A 21,822-nucleotide genomic window follows, 5' to 3' on the forward strand; every position below is an offset into this window, starting at 1 on the left:
ACCTATTAATTATTCGAGCTGCTCTATTCTGGATTTTTTGTAATTTGTTTTTCTGTGTACTTCCACATCCACCCCAGAAGTTGATCATAATAAGGACAAAACAGTGATATGACAATAATGATTTAGTTGGTGGATGTTTCTTCTTTTCTAAACGCGTGTTTAAAAAAAAAAAATCATCTCCAGCGAGAAAGGTAACATTACTAGTAATAAGAAGTTCTAGATTTCAAGTATATTATAAACATACAAATGAGACTACTCTGAAATTATTGTAAGAAAAAAAATTAACAATAAATTTCATCGCATTACGCCTTTCCCTGCATATAAAGCGAAGGTTTAATATTATATGCACTGAAAGCTTACTAAGTGTAAGCAAAATTAAAAGTTTACCATTTACAAGAACCTTTTCAGCAACTCTGAAACCTACCAGGCCGTCTTCAATAGAGCATGAATCTGCAAAAGAAGAATTTAAATGAATGAAAATCAGTTTTTGGAATGTCTGGAAATGTCATATGTATTATATTTCATATGTTCTTCTTTCTATTTCCCTTTTTTTTCTCGAGTATCCCCTTCTCTCTCTCTCTCTCTCTCTCCCCTCTCTCTCTCTCTCTCTCTCTTTCTCTCTCTCTCTCTCTATCTCTCTCTCTCTCCCTCTCTCTCTTTTTCTTCCGTTTTTAATTCCTGTCTCTTTATTATTTAACCCCTCTCCCGCGCTCTCTCTCTCTCTCTCTCTCTCCCTCTATCTCTCTCTCTATATATATGTCATTGTGTCAATTAAGGCAGAATAATTTACAAGTAAATATAGAAGAAAGATATGCCACTGTGTACTCTATATCACAATGTGATTAGAGTTAGGCCTATGCATTAGGCATTATTCTTCCCTACCCTATACCTGAACTACTGCAGGTTAATATTTTCGCCTTCTTCGCAGTATTACTCGTGTCCTGGCGAAACTACTGACAGACATTATCCGAGACATGATCGGTAGAAGAGGTAATTATTTTAGCACCCAAATTGGAAAACTTTATACAAACAAATGAGCTGCTTGCAGAGATTTTTGTTTGTTTGTAAACAAACGCCTCCATCCGCAAGTTTCCTATTGTTTCGTCATCGATATGCTATTTTGCGCCTTGTACTGAAATACTGAGCCATGATTGGCTAAAAGTTGATGTGCACGTGTAAGATTCATATTGTTAGTTGTTACGTCACCAATTTTGCGCTGGTTGCGGACCCTATCTTAGTAAAAATGGTGATTTATCGAAACCTTCTTGTGCGATTGATATCAATTAAACCTATTTACATAAAAGATAGGGGCTGCAAACTTGGGATTGATTCGGATCAATCGCTACTTTTTATAGGACGGATCAAACCGAAGCGCGTTTGCTATAGAGGCTTTCTGTGAAGATTTATTCAGCATCTCGCTGTTGAAGGTTGATGAAAAAAAATAATGTGTAACTTTTGTATGAAATATTACTGGCTTTTAAAAACCTTTTCAACAATTGAATGTTTGGAATGTGATATGGAGTCAATTCATTGCTAAGAGGACACATTTTTTTTTTTTTTTGGTCTCGAAATTTGAAAATTTGACATTTTGGATGGGTAAGGTCAGCTTTTTTAGGTCAACCATGGGAATAATTTTTTTTATTTATTTTATTATTTTTTTAATAAAAGAGAATTTTAGGGGGGGGGGGGTTTACACACAAAAAATTACCAAAAGGGGGGAGGTTTAACCCCCCCCCCCCCCACCCCCCTGTGTACGAGCCTGATCAACATACTTATACTCTATGTTTGCACATAACCATTTAGAAGGTTTTATAAGTTAGAAAATATAATACATTAAAAAAAAATACATTTTGACCACCTTGGCCGATCTGATAATTCGAGTAGACTACCCCTACACTGGCGGTAGAGGTCAGTGATGATGGCCACACTCTGTTGTACTGCGTGGCCATATACCAACTGCATTCCACGGGCCTTTCAGCTGTACGTTCGCGCCACTTGGCGGGAGAGATTCGAAGTTGAGGGAAAACACGGCGGCGCCGAAGTACAGTAGCGTAACACACTGTATACTATTCATGTTGCAACACGCACAATTCAAGTAGACTTCTACATGTAGATTTAGACTGCTGCAATCGAACTTTTCATTGGACGTACGTGTTGCCTGATTCTAAGCTGAGAATAGTGAGATTCTGGAAGTTGCTGGTGTCAAATAAAGAGCAATTTGTACTACTACTAGTCTAACAATTAGTCAAAATGAATAATTTGCTTTCCAGAGGGGCCATTGCGGTAAGTCAGTCACTCAGTCAGTGACAGTAGACCCTATTTTATTAAACTTAAAGTAAAATAAAGACTGATTACAGAAGCTATGACTATGAGTGTGAGTATGAGTGTGAGTTACAATTTTGTGGAGACTCCAGAAAATGTGTGTGTGTGGACTAGACCCTTATTGGGTTTTTACAGACTTGTTATCAGATATGATAATTTACGTCTGGGGGCTGGCCTTTAATTAAGTAACATCAGTCACCATCCGAAAGACGTGACTCAGTTTCGAACCTGCGTCCTCGGCTGAATCAGTTTGTAACATCCATTGTTAGCTGGATTACGGGTGCAAGCCATAGACCTTAGGCTCTAGACTAATTACCTGCACCAGACTCTACTGCAGCACCGTAGTGTTGTCCCTAGATCTATCTTTAAATATTGGGCCAAAAATAATTAAGCTTTTTTCCCCCAAAATTAGGGTACAGAAATTTGTTTGAACAACACACCATGCACCGTGTTTAGTTGGATCACCATGTCTTTTCTTTGTAATCTTGGTAAAAAATTTAGTCTAGATCTAGGCTAGTTCTACATGGACTACATTAGACATCCAATTTAATGCAAATTAAACATGGCACTGTTTTGCTTGAACGTCAATGGTGCAATTAAGTCTATTATTATAGCGCCTAGATCTAGATCTACATGTAGTTCTAGCGTTCTAGTTGATGGTTAAACTGACGATGATAAATCTCAGGCGCGGATCCAGGATTTCTTAGGGGAGGGGGCCCAACTTTATTTTTTTTTGCTCCCGAAAATTTGAAAATCGCACCGGCCAAAAATTCGTTCAGTGGGGGGGGGGGGGGGTATTTTTTTTTTTTTTTTTTTTTGCTCCCGAAAATTTGAAAAACGCGCCGGCCAAAAATTCGCTCAGTGGGGGGGGGGGGGGGGGGGGGGGGGTAGAGAGCACATTTTTTTTTTTTTGGATCCTCAAAAAAATTTCAATTTGCACCCCCCTCTTGAGCGCCAGGGGGGGGGCCCAACCCCCAAAAAAGGTAAAAATCACGTGATTTTACATAATTTTTTCTCAAGGGGGGGGGGCCCAGGCCCCCCGGGCCCCCCCCCCTGGATCCGCCACTGATAAATCTAGTCAATGCCTCAGAAAAAAAAAATTAGTTGATGGAAGCTTTTCATTGACAGCTGTTCGTTTCATTCAGAAGTCATCATTGGACATTGCAACTTTTCAAGTCATCAATTTCTTTCTTTCCAATCAACATAAACAGGATTCTAATCGTTAAAAAAATGTGTAGATTATTTCTACTACTTGACGAAATGCCTGTAAGTTGCAACAGGATCGCCACTTTGTATCTTGATGATGATGGCCCGAATTCACAAAGGAGGTTTGTCGACAAACCTTGGTTTTCGTACGTCATATGACGCGTTTTACGCGTTTTTTACAAACCTGGTTTGTAAAGAACAAAAGGAGGTTTGGCGAAACAAAAGGAGGTTTGAGCTCAAACCTTGGTCTGAGCTCAAACCTAGCTTTGTGAATTCGGGCCGATATGTTTGCCCCTATTGCCTATGGAGCACAATGCTTGATGCAGGGAAAAAAATACTTAACAAATTTCGGGGCTACTTTCAAGCTAGCTTGCATGAAAATAACACTCTTTATTTTGTTTTGCATTGAACTCTATGCACTTTTGGGGGCTCTTTTATGACTTTCGGGGGCTCTTCTTGGCATTTTGGGGGCTAATTCGCCCCAAGCCCTCGAGTAATTTTTCCCCTGGCTTGGTGCGTTAAACGCAATCAAATTACACGTTCGCCAAATCGCAAATATACTGCTGGCGATCTCTAATCATTTGATAGCTATTTTATTTCATGTGATTTCTTTATACAGTATATGGTTAAAGATTACTTTCAAAATTGATGACCTGTTTTTTAAAGCTTTACTCGTGAAAAGTTATGAAATAAAGAAAGACACTTCATCTATTTGAAAGTAATCATAGACTGATAGCCTACTGTTAAACCATAAGTTGTGATTAATCTTTCTTTACTTCTATTTACTTCCAGGCCATTTTCAGAGGAGAAAATGTCAGTTGCCCTGTGTTACAGCTTTTGGTAAGTAAAAGTGATTACATGACATTGATCTAAGAATAAGATCAAGTTTGTGACATTGGAGATTTAGTGTTTTGCCCCATACCTTACCAACAAAATAAAAAAAATTGTAGTATGAAACAATGATTCATTCAAGTTGATACCCCTCTAGAGCTTGGATCAGATTAAATGAGCAAATTGCACAAGCAATATTAATTTTTGCCAATATCTACTTATTCTGTGTAACTTATTGAATGCTAGCCTATTGTCCTGAATATTAATAAGTCAGAATTAGGAGAGCTGAGGTATTTGTTTCTAGTTCATTGTGACTGTGCCATGGACCAGTGATGGCCTGGTGGTCATAGTCGCTGCACGGCGGGGTGTAGATGGCAGGTTCAAATCCTGCTGATTCCAAGACTTTTTTCTGAGCTGGCATTTATTACAAGATCGCGTTTATTTAATGGTGGGTGCAAGCAAAAATTTCTTTACAAATTGAAAATACTCCCTGGAAGCCATTCAACTTTATGGAACAATGACCACGTACTTTATACTTGCCCTTATATAACATTCTGTATGTAGTGGGCTATAAATCTGATGAGTGTTCTTTTCCCTATTGTGCAGGCATGTAAGAAGATGAATGCTGCCGCCAGTGGCAAAGCTGTGGATCGTTACAGGCTTATGCTTTCAGATGGAGAACACACATGCACAGGTAAAGGTTCTTTACTATGGGAACAGGGTAGCTCTCTGTATGGCCTAAAGTCAAGATGAATAATGGAAAAGGCTAGAGCTGAAACTGAATTTTGATTTCGATCTAAGCTTGTAAACTTGGTCGCATTGCTGCACATGGACGAAGACCAATGATGATTAATGTATTGACGGGTTGTTAAAGGTGAAAGGTCACAATTGATGGCACTTTATAAGCCACTTTTTTTTCCTGCGTAAAGGGACAGAAACTCATTAACTGTTTAACTCGAAGGATTATGCTAGCAGAATTACAAAAATACATAATATTTTATTGTACTTCATATCGGGAACAGAAAGATGGGAGAAACTTTCCATATTACTTCTTATTTTCCGTAGCTATGTTGGCTACACAACTCAACGAGATGGTTTCCACTGGAGAGCTAGATGTCAAAGCCGCCATGAAACTCAAGAACTACTCCTGTAATCCAATAGCCAACGACAGGTATGTACAGAGAAGAGAGAGATAGAGACCCTAACCATAACTATATATCTTTAATTAAAGAAAGCCTGTATACAGGGAGGGAGGGAGGGAAGGAGAAAAGAAAAGAAAGTATGGAGGGATGATAGCAAGAATGTGTTGTGAGGCACGATGGCTCATTGGTAAAGTTACAAGCACTGTACACAGAAAGATGGGACTACACGAACGTGTGGCATAAAAATCTGTCCTGATTTTTATGATGTTACATGCCACATTTAGAATATCAAAGCATTTGAAGAGCCATGCTTTTCAGGGAACATTTTTTGTCTGATGTTCTTCCACTCTTGCATAATACGATCATGATAACGCTCACAAATTATTTTCCCCCTCTTCTCGGAACTCGACCTTCTCTTTTAGTCATCCGTACTTATGAAATACTTCTTTCTTTTGATTTCAGGCGAGTCATTGTCGTTTTAGACCTGGATATTGTGAAGAAGGGAAGTGAGATTGGTGTGTCAATCGGTGACCCTACACCAATGAGAGCTCCGGGGCAGGGAGGAGGACCTGCGCCAGGTTTGTGACAAATCTTTGTCTACTTTATATTTGAAGATTAATGTTCTTAGTCTTCATATATTAGTCCTTTCCTTGCCTTTTTTGTTGTTATTTGGTGTTTGTCTATTTCTGACAATTATGCTTACAGGTGTGTTCTCTCCCCTCATGCTATATTTCCTTCTCCTCTTCATTATTCCTCTAGTGATTTTATTTTTACTTTCTAGTCACAAGTACCCTTTGAATAAGTGTGAATGCTTGAGTTTGCAAATTCAATTTTATTGAAGTTTGAAAATTATTACATTTTTGCAGCTTTTTGAAAAGTGATATGTTACATTGGGGTCCGCTTTATGAATAGTTGTCCTTATGACTAGCGAGGTTACCCCGCCATATTTTTACTCATTGTAATGTGTCTGTGACATACGTTTACTGGTTGCTGTTTTTCTTCTCTATTTTGTATAAAAGATACAAGTTTTATGTAATATATTGCACAAAAATCTGTTTCTTACTCCTTTTTAAATGTTTTTACCAGTATTTCTTTTGTTGTTTACACCACATTTTAAAGCTCCATTATTGAAAGCTCAGTATAAGTATTCATTGGAATGTTATATTTTTTTCTATTGAGCAGCACAGCAGCAGTCTAGACCGGATAGTACAGTGAGCCATGATCCACCTCAGACTGCGAGACCCACCAGCTATGGTACAGGAGGTAGGTAGTAGGTGATATGTTGGGAATACCTCAGACATGCAAATAGACAATACAGGTCCACATTGAGGAGAAATTAACATTAATATCCTTGATAAAATGAAGGAAGGCAACAATTAAAGCCCTTTTAAGAAAAATTAGACTTGTGTGATTATTTTATCAAGTATAACAATTTCTTGTTAATTTCATTTTTCTGTGCTATACTTCACTACGAGGTGGCTACTATTGTGAAGCAGTTAACCGATATGATGTCACATGTACTTGTTAGTAACTACAGTGATCTAGCTAACTAGTTTTTCATTCACTTTCTCTCAAGATAAGGATTTTGTTGTCCGTATAAGTACATAAAATGTCACCCAACTTCACAGCTTGTACCATCGTAAGCAGTCCAAGTCTCTCTTTTATTTAATTGATTTAATGCACTATGCAATACTAATAGATACAGACCTCTTTCTTGGCCCTATTTTGCTCCTTAATACCATGAATTGTTAACAAACAATAATATAACATTTTCTTTCACTAATTGGTGCCAGAAAAAGAAAAAATTGATACCAAAGGAAAGAAGAAAAAAAAAGGAAAATATGCTTTAAAATCCTTAAATTAGCAACATGTTAACAGATCAAAATCATTGTTTTTTTATCAGACTTTGCCATCTTTTCCACAACATTCTCGCCCATGTTTATTGTCACTAATATATTTTCCCTTGTACCTTCCCAGCAGCCCCGGCTAGCGCAACGCCCAACAAACAAGGGACATTCTACGGTCAATCAAACTCGGCCATGGGTGGTAGTACCACGTCACCCAAGAAGGTCCAGCCCATCTCCAGTCTAACCCCATACCAAAATAGGTAAGATCTTATCCAAGACCTTGTTTCACAAAACCACGATGAGTGTAAGTTCGTTGATATCCCATTGAAACGTGAGTTAACTTTTATACAGGTAGAGTCAAACTTGCTTTAGCGGCTACCTGTGCAGAAAGACCATGTGTCTACAAAGACCACATTTTTTGTTTACATTAGAAAATGGTTTCCCTTTGAAACATGTACTAAAGGAACCTGTACATAAAGACCACCTACCTATAAAGACCACTTTTCTTGTCTCCCTTGGGTGGTCTTTATAGACAGGTTTCACTATATTTTGGGATACGATCGAACTTGTACTTGAGATGGTTGTGTGAAACAATGCTCATGCGTAAATCTTGGCCAAATATCTACTTTAGCACATATTGAAGTGAAGGCTGCCTGTGATAATAGTGGGGAAGCTCTTGTTATTTTTATGCCTCCGCCACCGAAGGTGGTGCCGGAGGCATCATGTTTTCGGGTTGTCCGTCCGTACGTCCGTCCGTCCGTCCGTCCGTCCCGTTTGACCGTTATCACAATATCTCAAGAACCATTTAAGATTTAAACTTAAGACTCGGGAATAGTATTTATCACCATAGGAAGACGATCTGATTAGATTTTGGAGTACGTAGGTCAAAGGTCACAGGTCACAGAGGTCAACTTATGAAATTCCTTGTATTGAGTTTGTTAGCGCGATATCTCAAGAACCATTTGAGATTTAAACTTCAAACTTAAGGATAGTATGTATCACCATAGGAAGACGATCTGATTAGATTTTGGAGCACGTATGTCAAAGGTCAAGGGTCACAGAGGTCAACTTATGAAATTCCATACATTGAGATTGTTATCATGATATCTCAAGAACCACTGGAGATTTAAACTTCAAACTTAGTGATAGTGTGTATCACTATAGGAAAACAATCTGATTAGATTTTGGAGCACGTATGTCAAAGGTCAAGGGTCACAGAGGTCAACTTATGAAATTCCATACATTGAGATTGTTATCATGATATCTCAAGAACCACTGGAGATTTAAACTTCAAACTTAGTGATAGTGTGTATCACCATAGGAAGACGATCTGATTAGATTTTGGAGCACGTAGGTCAAAGGTCAAAGGCCACAGCGCACATTATGAATGCAAAAACAGCTTGTGATCGCGTTATCTCAAGAACCGATTGATGGATTCATGCCAAAATTAGGTCATGTTTGTTACTTGCAGAGCCGATGAACTGAGTAGATTCTTGGTTCATAAGGTCAAAGGTCAAAGGTCATGGGCCCATTATGTATGCAAAAATAGCTTGTGAAAGCATTCTCATTAGAACTGACAGATGGATTACTATTTAACTCAGAACATCTTGCAGAGCCAATGAACTGAGTAGATTTTATGGTCATGAGGTCAAAGATCAAAGGGTCATATATGTATATGAGAAATTGCTTGTAATCACAATATTCTGAGAACCTGTCAATGGATTACCATTGAACGTGAATTCAATTTTTTTTTTCTGTTTTGGTTTGTAAAATTGCTCTTTAACGGAGGCATCATTTTCGACTGCACGCAGTCGAATTCCATCTAGTTTAGAATATTTTCATGGTCTACACACCGTGATAGATGGGAATTGGTATCGACCATGTGATAAAAAATACTGAACAAATCTTTCTATCTCTGTCTCTTTCTCTCTCTGTCACTCTCTTTGAAACATGTACTAAAGGAACCTGTACATAAAGACCACCTACCTATAAAGACCACTTTTCTTGTCTCCCTTGGGTGGTCTTTATAGACAGGTTTCACTATATTTTGGGATGCGATCGAACTTGTACTTGAGATGGTTGTGTGAAACAATGCTCATGCGTAAATCTTGGCCAAATATCTACTTTAGCACATATTGAAGTGAAGGCTGCCTGTGATAATAGTGGGGAAGCTCTTGTTATTTTTTAGAATATTTTCATGGTCTACACACCGTGATAGATGGGAATTGGTATCGACCATGTGATAAAAAATACTGAACAAATCTTTCTATCTCTGTCTCTTTCTCTCTCTGTCACTCTCTCTATCTCTATTTGTTTCTCTGTCTCTGTCTCTCTCTCCTCTCTGTCTCTTCCTCCCTCCCTCCCTCCCTATCTCCCTCCCTCACTCTCTTTCTGTCGCCTCTCAGATGGACCATCAAGGCTCGTGTGACCAACAAGACGGCCATCCGTACCTGGAGCAATGCCCGTGGTGAGGGTAAGCTCTTCTCCATGGATCTCCTAGATCAGTCCGGTGAGATCCGCTGTACTGCCTTCAAGGACATGGTGGATAAATACTATGAGATGATAGAGATTGGAAAGGTAATGATGATGATTGTGGTCATAATAGTTATGATGACGATGATGATGATGGTGGTGATGATAGTAGTGATGATAGTGGTGATGGTGGTAGTGGTGATGAAAATGATGGTGATAGTGATGACGATGATGATTATTATGATGGTGATTATGATGAAAATGATGAGGATGATGAAGATGGTGTTGAAGATGGTGATGATGATGACGATGATGAAGATGGTGATGATGGTGGTGATGACGACGATGATTATGATGATGACGGTGATGGTGATGATGATGATGGTGATGATAAGGATGTTTTTTAACTGAATCAGAATACATGCCTTTTCCGAGATGGTGCACATGATTTAATGCATCATAGGTTATTTATGCTGTTGAAGACAGTTTATTGATATCAATCGATTTTCATTTTGTCCCCACATTCTTAAAGTTTGTAAATGACATAACATTCCTGTGATTGCTTCTCTTCATGTAGACCACTTGGTCATTTACCTAATAATATAGTAAAATTTAGTAAAATCTAGTAAAATTTCATTTCATGGATATGTCTCTAACTATCTATCTATCCTTACACCCATCCAGGTCTACTTCGTATCTCGAGGCACCCTGAAGCCCGCCAATCGTCAGTACACCTCCATCAATAATGACTATGAGCTTACCTTCAACAATGATACGATGGTAGAGCCCTGTGTGGAGGAAGATGTGTCCATTCCAGCTGTTCAGTTTGACTTCAAGAGCATCTCTCATCTTGAGGACACGCCCGAGGATTCCATGATAGGTAAGCTCATAGCTGGTTGAGAGTGGAAGTTTTTTCTCTAGTAGTTATTTTCCTGATAGGTCAGTCTGACATCTCATGGAGCTCCAATTAGTTCACTCCCATAGAGATTGTACATAGAAGGGAACTCTTCAGGGCTCCTACAACCACACCTGTGTAGGCATGTATGTGCATGTCATAATTGTCTCACTCAATATGCCAAGTGTAGTAGAAAAAACCATCACAAGAAAACTTTTGAAACGTAGGGAAATTCATGTTTTTTGTGTTGTCGTAACTCAAGATTGAAAGCCGGATTGGTTGAACAAGGGTGTTTATTGAATACTTTAAGATGTAAGCTTCTCAAGAAACATAAAATTGGGACAAATCAAATTTTTCACATACTTGAAAAACTACAAAACCCGGTAAGGGTGTGAAGGATTTATTTCATAACTGTATTTGTTATCACACCCTGATCTCCTCTCTATTTCTGTTCAATGTTTGATGCTCAGATGTGATTGGAGTGTGTAAGAGTACGAGTGACCTGACAGCAGTGACCATCAAGTCGTCTAATCGAGAGGTCAACAAGAGGTCATTACAGCTGGTCGATGATTCTCAGAAGGAGGTTTCTCTGACCCTGTGGGGCAAGGAGGTAAGGTCCCACCCAACGAAAACCTTACTTCAGAACCGCACACGAATAGGAGTTTATGGGCACATGATGCTCTAAATTTAAGAAAATACCTCACATGTTAATATTTTATCTATTTTTAAGAGATAAAGCAAAGATGCGAGTTGTTAGGACATGATTTGCAAATGAACCCCTTGCATCAAATTCTGCCGAAGTCTGCCTATTGTGCACTTTAACTGTAACCGTGGATAACAAAAAAGAGGCAAGCCACTATTGAAAAGTGGAGAATTGTGTGTATTTTCTCAGCTGATCTCTATTCACATGGCAAAATTGATTAGATGAGCTTATTCAAATGGAATAATTCCCTCCCCCCCCCCCCCCAATACAATAGAAATATTTTTGTTTCATGTTCTCATTAGTGAGTCAGAATAAGCATTTCTGTGAATAAAGGAAGGGCTATCTTTGTTGAATTTTACACATGCAAGACTTTCATTTGATTATCCAGTACAAACAGAACTTTTGATGAATGCGAACTCTTCTGCAAGTCCCATATGTGAGATTTTGCAAAGATTTATAACATGACTTTGTGAAACTTGATGGGATCACCCATAGGCCTGTGTGTGGGTGTAAGATAAGAATCGTACTTCTGCCATAATGCAGCAAAGTTTATATCCTGACGCCTCCTGTTCCTATTTCAGGCTGAGGACTTTGATGGTTCAGGAAACCCCGTGATCGCTGTGAAGGGAGCTCGTCTGTCTGGCTTCGGAGGAAGATCTCTGTCGGTCCTGCAGAATAGTATTTTCCAGGTCAATCCTGACATCCCCAAAGCACATCATCTCAAAGGATGGTAGGATAGTTGCTAGGTTCTCCCTTTTCCTCTCTCTCTCTCTCTCTCTCTCTCTCTCTCTTTCTCTCTCTTCTCCCCCCCCCCCCCTCCTCTCCCTTTCTCTCTCTCTTTCTCTCTCTCTTTCTCTTATTGGAGGAGCTCGTGCCTTTGAATGTTTTTTAAACAGATTTATGGCGCCATATTATTGCTGTGAATCATCATCATCTCTTCCCTCTCCCTACTTCTCTCTCTTTCCCTCTCTTCCTCTCTTCCTCTCTCTCTTTCTCTCTCTTTCTCCCTCCCTCTCTCTGTGCAATTTGTTGTTGAGTCCTGATCAAGCAAACAAAATGTCTGCCTCCATAACTATATGAGACAATTTTATCTTAGAATCTAAACTTATTAGAGGGTAGAAAGTACATGAAGATAGACATCTTACAATGAGAGCTCTGTGTTTGATTACGTTTGTTAAAAAAGAATTTGCGTCTGGTCATCACGGTATTCTTATAACTTTCTGAATGGGAAAGTCCAAGGTATTTGCTCATTTACTGTCCCTTATGTTGCCCAAATTTATATAAAATGGAAAAAAATTGGCATTAAAACTATAATTTTTCTTTATATTGGTCTAGTCCAAGTTCTACAAGGGCTTGATATAATCAATAGATATACTTAATTCATTGATGTAGTTTGTAATGTATGGAACTAAATACATATATGGCTAAAAGTATTGGAAGTAAAAAGAAAAAAAAGGTTCTGAGAATTTTTTATCTTGATACTGTAATTTTGTTTGACCTCTTGACCCCTATGTAGGTTTGACAGCGAGGGTCACTCCCAGGATTCCCAGTCCATCTCCACTAGACAGGGATCAGGAGGCGGAGGAGGAGCTAACACAAACTGGATGACATTCCATGATGTACATGCACAGAACCTAGGCCAAGGTGAAAAGGTAAGACCAGGACCTAATGACATAGGTATATGCTCTAGTCCAGTCCGAGAACAGATAAGTGTATAATATTACAAGGGCCATGCTTGTATCAAGAGGTGGAGGATCAAACACAAACTGCATGACATTTCACAATGTTCATGCACAGAACCTAGGCCAGGGTGAAAAGGTAAGACCAGGACCTAATGATGTAGGACCAGATGGTTTGCTTTTTGATCCAGGACCTTAAGTCAGAGTGAAAAGGTAAGGCCTGGTCCAAATAGTATATGATCATGTGTGTACATTCTTATTCAGAACTTAGGCCAGTGTGAGAAGGTAAAACCTGGACCTAATGGTATAGGTCCACATGGTAGACACTCTAGTCCAGTCCAGGGACAGATAAGTGTATAATACTACAATATACCTGTTCATATCATGAGGTGAAGGATCAAACAAACTAGATGACATTCCACAATGCACATGCACCTAGGCCAGGGTGAAAGGTAAGACCAGGACCTGATGATACTGAAGACTGAGTGGTTTACATTTTAATCCAGTCCGAGGCCAGATGACTGTACAAAATTACTTTTATGAAGTCCTTATGAAAACAAAATTACTCATAGAACACACATATACACTCATATAAGTTCATTTTAATAATGTATTTATTAATAGTGGACAGACATTTAATTTTCAGATTTGTCTTTATTTCTGGGGGGCGTTTCACAAAACTTGTGATCAGTGACAAATGACTTCTGATTGGTAATCAGCAGATTTGTCACTGACTTTAGTCATTTGTCATTTGAAAAAAGGCTTTATGAAATGGGTCCCTGATAAGGACAGACTTTCCATTTTCACTGAAATTTAAGTACAGGTATATGAATTTCATTGTTACAAAACACACTTGCATGTCATACCAGTAGCCTCAATTTTCTTTGTCAATTCTGTCTATTTCCTCAGCCTGATTATTTCACAGTGAAGGGCACCATACTGTTTGTCCGGAAGGAGAACTGCATGTACATGGTAAGTCATATTACAAATCAGCTTTTTTACGGAATATGTAGAGGTCACAGATTATAATAAGTTGTAACATTCAAATTGTGCTTTCAGGCACATGGTTTCATGTGGTTCTTGAAAATTATCGAGAATTACATAAGCAAAAAATTGTAAATTGAGTAAATAAACATTCCATCAGTGGTCACGTGAAAGTGTAGTTTGACTTTTGATTAAGTTTTAAGTTTGAATAGATGCAAGGGGTGAATGTCTCTCAATATTTAAGAACTTGTGCTTAAGAACAATAGACATTTGCTTGCTTCATTGTTAGTTTGATCAACTTTACAAAAAATTACATCATGTTTGTAACATTTTTTCTAAATGTTCAGAATTCCTCCAAACTTATAGGGTATTCTCCAAATGAAGACATACCAAAAGAAATTGTGAGAACTCTCATCAAGAATAAATTAGTAATAGTTCTTTTGCTAATCAAATCGGAGGGGTATTTCACAAAGATCCAAGTCGAACTTAACTCTAAGTTGGACTTAGAAATTATGGAGAGCCATTTGTAGCCTTAAAATAAAATATATTCAAAAGCAAAAATTGAAGTATTTTAGACTTTTCATAAATTCCACATCAAGAACATGAAATCTCTTTGATAATAGAAAATATGAATGATTTGAATCAACATTTTATGCCTTTTAAATAACTTTTACAAAATATGACAAAGATACTAATGGCTTTCCATAATTGTTAAGTCCAGCTTAAAGATAAGTTCAACTTAGGATATTTGTGAAACACCCCCCTGGTCATCATTGTTTGAGTAATCATTACTGTCTGTTTGTATTAACGTAGGCCTGTCCGTCGGCTGAGTGTAACAAGAAGGTCTCTGAGAACGGAGATGGGTCGTACAGATGTGAGAAGTGTTCCAAAGACTATGAAAATTTCAAGTATAGACTCCTGCTTTCTGTAAGTACATTGGATCTCATGTCCTCAAAATCATTTGCAGGCTAAAATAATTCACTGCAAAAAAAAACTTGCTCATTTTAGCATGATCCGTTTCATTGAAACGATGTGATAATCTCCATGAATATTAATAGTATGCATCATGAATACCACTTAGAGTTTCAAGGAATAGGCTTAAAGCCCCTCTAAACTGTTGGGAAAATTTCACTTAAATTGTATCATAATGTGAAAGAGGATGTAATTTTAATATTAATGAAGGAATACAAAGGTTTATTTGCGCACGACAGAAAACCCAAATTATGTATTCTTTATCAATATTTGTCTTAAAACACATTTTTTTTTGGTTTTTTTTTGTTGGGGGGGGGGGGGATGACCTTTGTAAAAGTACCGGTATGTCTTAAATGACATCCTCTTTCTTATTATGATACAATTTAAGTAAAATTTTGCCATCAAATTTTGGGCTCTCAACACTTCAGAGGGGCTTTAAGTTATTTAGTCAAAATGTTATCTTATATTTTAATGTTTGGTAATCTCCCAAAGTATATTCATACAATTTCTTCTGTCGTAGTGAATATTCAACAAGATCTTCATAATTTGAAAGTGCTATGAATTTATCGGAGAAAAATAATTTAGGTCCCTGGCCATTATCTAATTTAACTTCTGTTTTCCATTGTTTAGTAGTTTCCTTCCTATCTCTATTCAATAAAATTTCTAGTTTCTATATCACAGATATTAACATTATCTGTGTCATATTCTTTGCCTTACCTTTACCTTACATGGGCGCATTCCAGTTTGGAAAGTACCTGAATAAGTATTTTAAAAAATCAAGATAACACATTCAATACAGAAACAAATACACAGTGTCCTTTTGCCGAACTCTCCTGAACCGAACCGAACACGAACATGGCATCTGACTTACAGCACTATGAGATAACCACCTATCAGTGACCTTGCAGGGAGGTCTAATCCCCCTGACCAAACTAGTGCAGACGTGCTTTAAAGTTTCATTTGATTCATATGATTGATACCACATATGGCCTCCTGGCAGACTTCCACTTATTAGTGAGAATTTGCTATGCGAGATAAATATCAGAAATTAAAAAATAGATAAAACAAAGTACACAATTTTCCTGATTCTTTGCTTTATCTGTATCATAAATTTTGATTGGTTGATTTCTTGTACAGGCTAATGTTGCAGACTCCACAGACAACCAATGGGCGACCTGCTTTCAGGAGACAGCAGAACAGCTCCTTTTAAAATCAGCACAGGAACTGGGTAGTCTCAAAGATCAGGTGAGAAACAAGGGTGATAGGAACTGAGGAATGCAGCTCTGGAATTTAAGTCATGTTCAAGTATACCGATCACCAGAATAGATCAACAAATATGTACACACTCGCATGGCATAAAGCCGGAACAGAACCAAATATCTGCTCTTGAGAGTACAGATATCCTTTTGAAAAAAGGTGATGAAATATCAGAGGCAAATAGCAAAGGCAAGACCTCTAAAAAAAAACTTTAAAAAAAACAGAAAAACAGTAAAAAGAAAAAGCTTCAGATCGTGGCAAGGCTGTAAATATTCTCTGTGGTGGTTATTGCTTCAAACCTGTTGATGTGATGTATCTCAAGAATCGCTGTTCATGATTCACTTAGTGATGATGAACTTATCATTAACTGATCAACAGGAATAGAGCAACTCCACAGTTATTGGAATCATGATACTTGTTAGTTGTAATTGTCTCACAATATTACACTTAAAGTACAAAACATGTCACCATTGTGTGAAATCAAATCTCTTCAGGCAATCAGAGATATCCTAGAAGAAAATTACAATTTTGTCCAAGTTGTATTGAAAATCATAAAAACTCTGCTTGTAGAAGACCTACCAGTACTTAAAAATGTGAGAAACTGGGTCTAAACAGACGTGAGAAGCTTAATCTTTAAAAACTTGTACTCTTTATGTTGGAGCAACGTTATCATGGTTAATCCGATGGCTTAGAAGGATGTACAATATATGAACAATGTTTTGTTTGTATAAGAATGGTGCAATCATCACACCCATGTCCTTATAATGATTATTGTCAGATCACCATAACTGTGTTTTTACAATGACTATTGTCAGACCTCTATTCATCTTTGCATAGGAGCAATGGATTAGGAACCTGAGTATCAATAATCAGTGGTCTATAGTACATGCTGTAACAAAAGATATCCAATTAATCCCTTCCATCAATCTTGCTTAATAATCCTTAATTGAAAAGAAGTGTTGGACGTGGTAGGATCTAGCACATGCTATTTGCTGTTTATGCTACCGAACATTACAGGCTCCTGTGACATCAGCGCTGCATCAATTTCCTATGCTATCCAAAATATCACTGGAGCATTTCCCCAGATAATGATATATTCTTCAGGGAGGCTTGTGTCATTTATTTGTTGTTAGAAATTAGAAAATCATAATTTTTAAGTCTTTTTAGAGGAAACCTAAATACACATTTTTTACATAGTGTCTGTGCTTTATTAATGTATATATATATATTATTAGTATCATTATTTTTACATTAATGACATGTCTTTTTATCTCTTGTGATGTTTATTTTGCAGGGTGAGGCGACAGAAAAGGAATTTAATCAGGTCTTCCAAGATGCTTGCTTCATTGATTACATGTTCAGGATGAGGATCAAGATGGAAACTTATAATGTAAGAAAAATAATCTACTATCATGTCAAATTTTGTTGTTAAAGCCCCTCTAAGGTGTTGGGAGCCCCAACAAAATTGGTTGCAAAATTTAACTTTACTAAATTGTATCATAATGTGAAGAGGATGTCATTTGAGACACATTTCTGCAAGGATTTCCCCCCAAAAATGTGTTAGAAGTCAGATATTGATGAAAAATAAAAACATTAGGTTTTCTGTGTACAACACAAAACCCAAATTGTATTCTTGTATCACATTTTTGGGGTATTCTTTGCAGAAGTATGTCTTAAATGACATCCTCTTTCACATCCTTATACAATTTAGGTGAATGTTTGCCATGAAATATTGTAGACTCCCAACACTTTAGAGGGGCTTTAATGATGTAATTTATTTAGATATGTTGATAATATAGAATATATGTATGTGAAATAGCTTGTTCTATAGCCCCACACCCATTATTTATTACAAGAAAATGTTACCATTGATATTAGGAAAAGAAATGAATCTGCATTTTGTTGCTATGTGGGAAATTTTATTCTTATATCAAACTCAAAGGGATCAGATTGCGTCATATTCAGATTCTTAATTTAGTTGTACTCCTTGGGCATTTTAAGGATGATTAGAAAACAGAAAAACCTACAAATGAGATAGATTACTTCCAAAATGTTTTAGTGTGCAGTTGGCATGCACATTTATCAGTAAGATGGGTTATAAACATGATGAAAGTCTAGATGTTTGTGGTCAGAGTATTGTGCCATAAATTGTATGTGTTTCTCATGATCTGATGTTTTCTGAATTGAACATCCTGAATATATTACATTGTTTCTGGTATTACACTGGAACCTGTGTACAAAGACCACTCAAGGGAGAACAGAAAAGTTATCTGTATAGATGGGTGGTGTTTATGCACAGGTTTCCTGTGATACAAGTTTAAATTCCAGGGAAAAATTTACAGTGAAACCTGTATATAAAGACCGCTCAGCTCAATGGAGACAAGTAAAGTGGTCTTTATAGACAGATGGTTTTTATGTACAGGTTCCTTTGTACAGGTTTTAATGAGAAACAAATTTCTAGGGAAACAAAAAATGTGGTCTTTCTATACAGGTGGTCTCGAAAGCAGGTTTGACTGTATATGGTCTTTATAGACAGGTGGTCTTTCTATACAGTTCTCGCTATTAACACATTTCACTTTATTTCACTGTGTTTATAGGAGGAAGCCCGTCTGAAGTGCACCTGCGTCAGCGCTCAACCCATTAACGTGCGGGATTACACCAACAAACTGATCAAAGATATCAGACTCATGGCCTCTGCTTAGCGGACCAACAGAGGGCGGCATAGTATTCCACCAACCACTACAGTATAGATATCATGACAGTGTAGAGATATGTCCACAATCGAAATTGCTGGAAGAAAACCGTCTACATTTTAAAACCCCAAAATATCTTTGACTTCGTTGAAAACTAACCAATTACCTTGTCAGCATTCTTTTACTTTTTGATGTCCTTGTAATGTTGTGTATCAAATGTTTGTTGCCAGATCTTTCTTATTCGACAGTTTTCTGATTTGAACGTTTTCTGAATTGAAATGGTTAGAACAATGATCAAAGCAATAAAAGGTCTAATAAAAGGATGTATTTATTTGGAGCACTACATGTACTGGCGTAACATTCAGAATCTCATTGTAAAAGGAAGAGAATATAATGGGTGTGAGGTCCTCTATGAACTTTGCATTATTAATTTTCCACTTCTCCAATATGATTCTGACAAAATCATCAACTAGTCCTACCAGTTTAACAGAACCTCAAGTTTGATAAATGTTCTTGCTCCCAATTACATGATTTTTTAAAACACTAACGCCTTACAGTCACTAAAATAATGGCTGTTACTATATCAAGCATACCGTTATTATAACCGTAAGGCTGGTTAAAAATGATGGCGCAAAAAAAGCTGCTGAATTTTTTGTAAGTTAAATGGCAACTGTACACAGCAAAGGTCCTGCACGTATTCACTGATCTCTGTGTTATAAGATACAGAAATGTGACGCATGTGACACTTTATATCGTTCATTATATATATGAACAGCTGTAGTGTTGCCTATAAGAGAAGGTGCCTTTGTCTGAAAGTCGTTGAGTTAATTGAGGACAAATGTGCTTAGCACTTGCAAGGTTTCGAAGAACAATTTCACAGTAGTACTTAATTAATTTGACGTCATTCCGTTGCCGGAGATTAAATGACTGCAAGATCATGTTTTGAACCACTTCAGAGCAATACGAATTAACAGGTCATAAGTGCTCCCCAATATGTTGTATATTCAATAGAATATTCAGACATTGTATCATGGACGTAGTAACTTGATACCTGAAAACTCTACTGACATTTCACATACAGGTATATATCTTTGTTGTACTTGGTCTTGAACCCCAATGAACTAGTTCTTATCTAAAGATTCCTACATCTATTTTAACATTTTGGCAATTGTAAAATCATTCCTCAAGAAAGTAATTCAATGGCATTTTGATTGAAGTACTAGCAATCAATAATGGACTGTAAATGTAGTGTACAGTAACAGTTTATGATACGTATTTCATACGGGCTGTCTGAAGAAAGATAAATCGGACTGTTTTATTTCATATTACGTGTATATCTAGAATGTATTAGGAAAGCTCAGTGCCTTTTTGGTCACCTTATTTTGCTGCCATCGAAGAGAGAAGAAAAAAAAAATCAGAAAATGCATATTTTAAGTACAATAATTAATGCACACATGTAAACCACAAATGTCTTCTTTTCTGCTGTATTTAAAAGGGTTGTATTGAGAGAAAGATGAAAGTATAAGCAACATATATTTTATACAAAGCTTGAAACGATCCGGCAAATTTAATCTGAAGTTCTGGTTGTATCTTTAAGTCTTTTCTTTTATGAGCTAATATTTTGTTTCTCTCTTTGTCTTTAAGATGTAAATCCTGTGTATATATCTCCCTTAAAATCAAACTTTTCTTTCTGTTTGTAGAGATGATAAAGTTCTCCACATGTTGTTCCGTTTCTTTGCCCAATGTACAGTCACAAATGAGGTCAAATATTCCTAGAATAAATACAAAATCCATTTAATCCTAGGATTAATACTTGATCCATTATATCCACATTAACATCTTTGGTGTGTAATAAAACTGGTTACGACTAAGCATAAAGCCCTTGGCCATATGTGAACAGAACTTGTAACCAAATTTGAACAATGGTGTTGTTCCTGCAGATCCACAAGGTATGTGCATCAATATCTCAGGACAAAAGCCCTCACTCACGAAGCAAATCCTGGGCGACAACCAACCTATTCGACTCACAGCAAAGTGCTGCTGATCTTTGATTCTTACAGAGGAAAAACAAGAAGAAAAGTTGTAAAATTGGTTGACTTTAGCAATGGTTCACTGTGGTGCAAGATGTGTTTTCAGGCATCTTCCATCATATGTTTATTTACTTATTTATACCATAGAATTCAATTCAGATCTTTCTTTTAAATTTGTTCTTCAAAATGCTTCTCTGTTACACACTTTACCAAGCATCCAATTACATTTACTAGTAGTATGCTATCCTTCTAAGTTGATGATTATTACTTACCAAATGAAACAAGCATGTCATCAAGACCATGTATAATATCACATGTGGTGATAAACTGTGGCTCAAAATACAGTCTGTTTCTGTATTAATTCTCTATGTTAATAAAATGTTTTTGAAAGAAAAATAAACAAATTGTGACATCTGCAATTCGCATTCATTTGTGTGCATGTGTTGGTGGTTGTGTTTGTGGTGTTGTTTGTTTACAAATTATGTGTTTAACAACTAGAACTCTCTTTTGTGTTTGAGTAGTTATTGTTCTGTCTTTCCTTCTCCACCAAGTTGTGTACTTATTTTTTCTCATATCTATGCTTTCTGCTTTCTAATTCCTACACATCCTTTATACCAGGTGTTAAAATAACTTCCAAAAGATTTGTTAAAGAAAAGAAAGAACACATTTACTTTCTAAAAAATAATTCCTAACTTGAAAAATACATATATGATTTGCTTAAATTATATTCTTGAAATAGTTTTAAAGGGTTTGCTCTTTGCTAATGTCCTTTGGCAAGACATTAATCTA

General features: G+C 37.0%; 1 protein-coding gene across 2 annotated transcripts; it reads left to right on the forward strand.

The window, feature by feature from the left end:
- The first annotated feature begins 1,986 nt into the window (after positions 1–1,986).
- Positions 1,987–21,429, forward strand: LOC757112 (replication protein A 70 kDa DNA-binding subunit). 2 transcript variants are annotated; one of them, XM_030992031.1, is made up of 17 exons: positions 1,987–2,283; positions 4,321–4,368; positions 4,966–5,053; positions 5,425–5,530; positions 5,964–6,079; positions 6,684–6,764; positions 7,479–7,608; positions 9,754–9,925; positions 10,505–10,700; positions 11,186–11,325; positions 12,000–12,148; positions 12,935–13,070; positions 14,007–14,069; positions 14,895–15,008; positions 16,191–16,298; positions 17,605–17,700; positions 18,908–21,429. In XM_030992031.1, exons 1-17 carry the CDS (start codon positions 2,251–2,253, stop codon positions 19,010–19,012), a joined length of 1,881 nt encoding a protein of 626 aa, XP_030847891.1. In that variant the 5' UTR covers positions 1,987–2,250; the 3' UTR covers positions 19,013–21,429. The 2 variants fall into 2 exon arrangements, with proteins under 2 accessions (XP_030847891.1, XP_030847892.1); XM_030992032.1 differs by having other exon boundaries at positions 7,482–7,608.
- Positions 21,430–21,822: the final 393 nt, after the last annotated feature.

The sequence above is a fragment of the Strongylocentrotus purpuratus genome, unplaced genomic scaffold, assembly GCF_000002235.5.
Source record: "Strongylocentrotus purpuratus isolate Spur 01 unplaced genomic scaffold, Spur_5.0 spur5_scaffold_2, whole genome shotgun sequence".
In the NCBI taxonomy this organism is placed as follows: domain Eukaryota; kingdom Metazoa; phylum Echinodermata; class Echinoidea; order Camarodonta; family Strongylocentrotidae; genus Strongylocentrotus; species Strongylocentrotus purpuratus.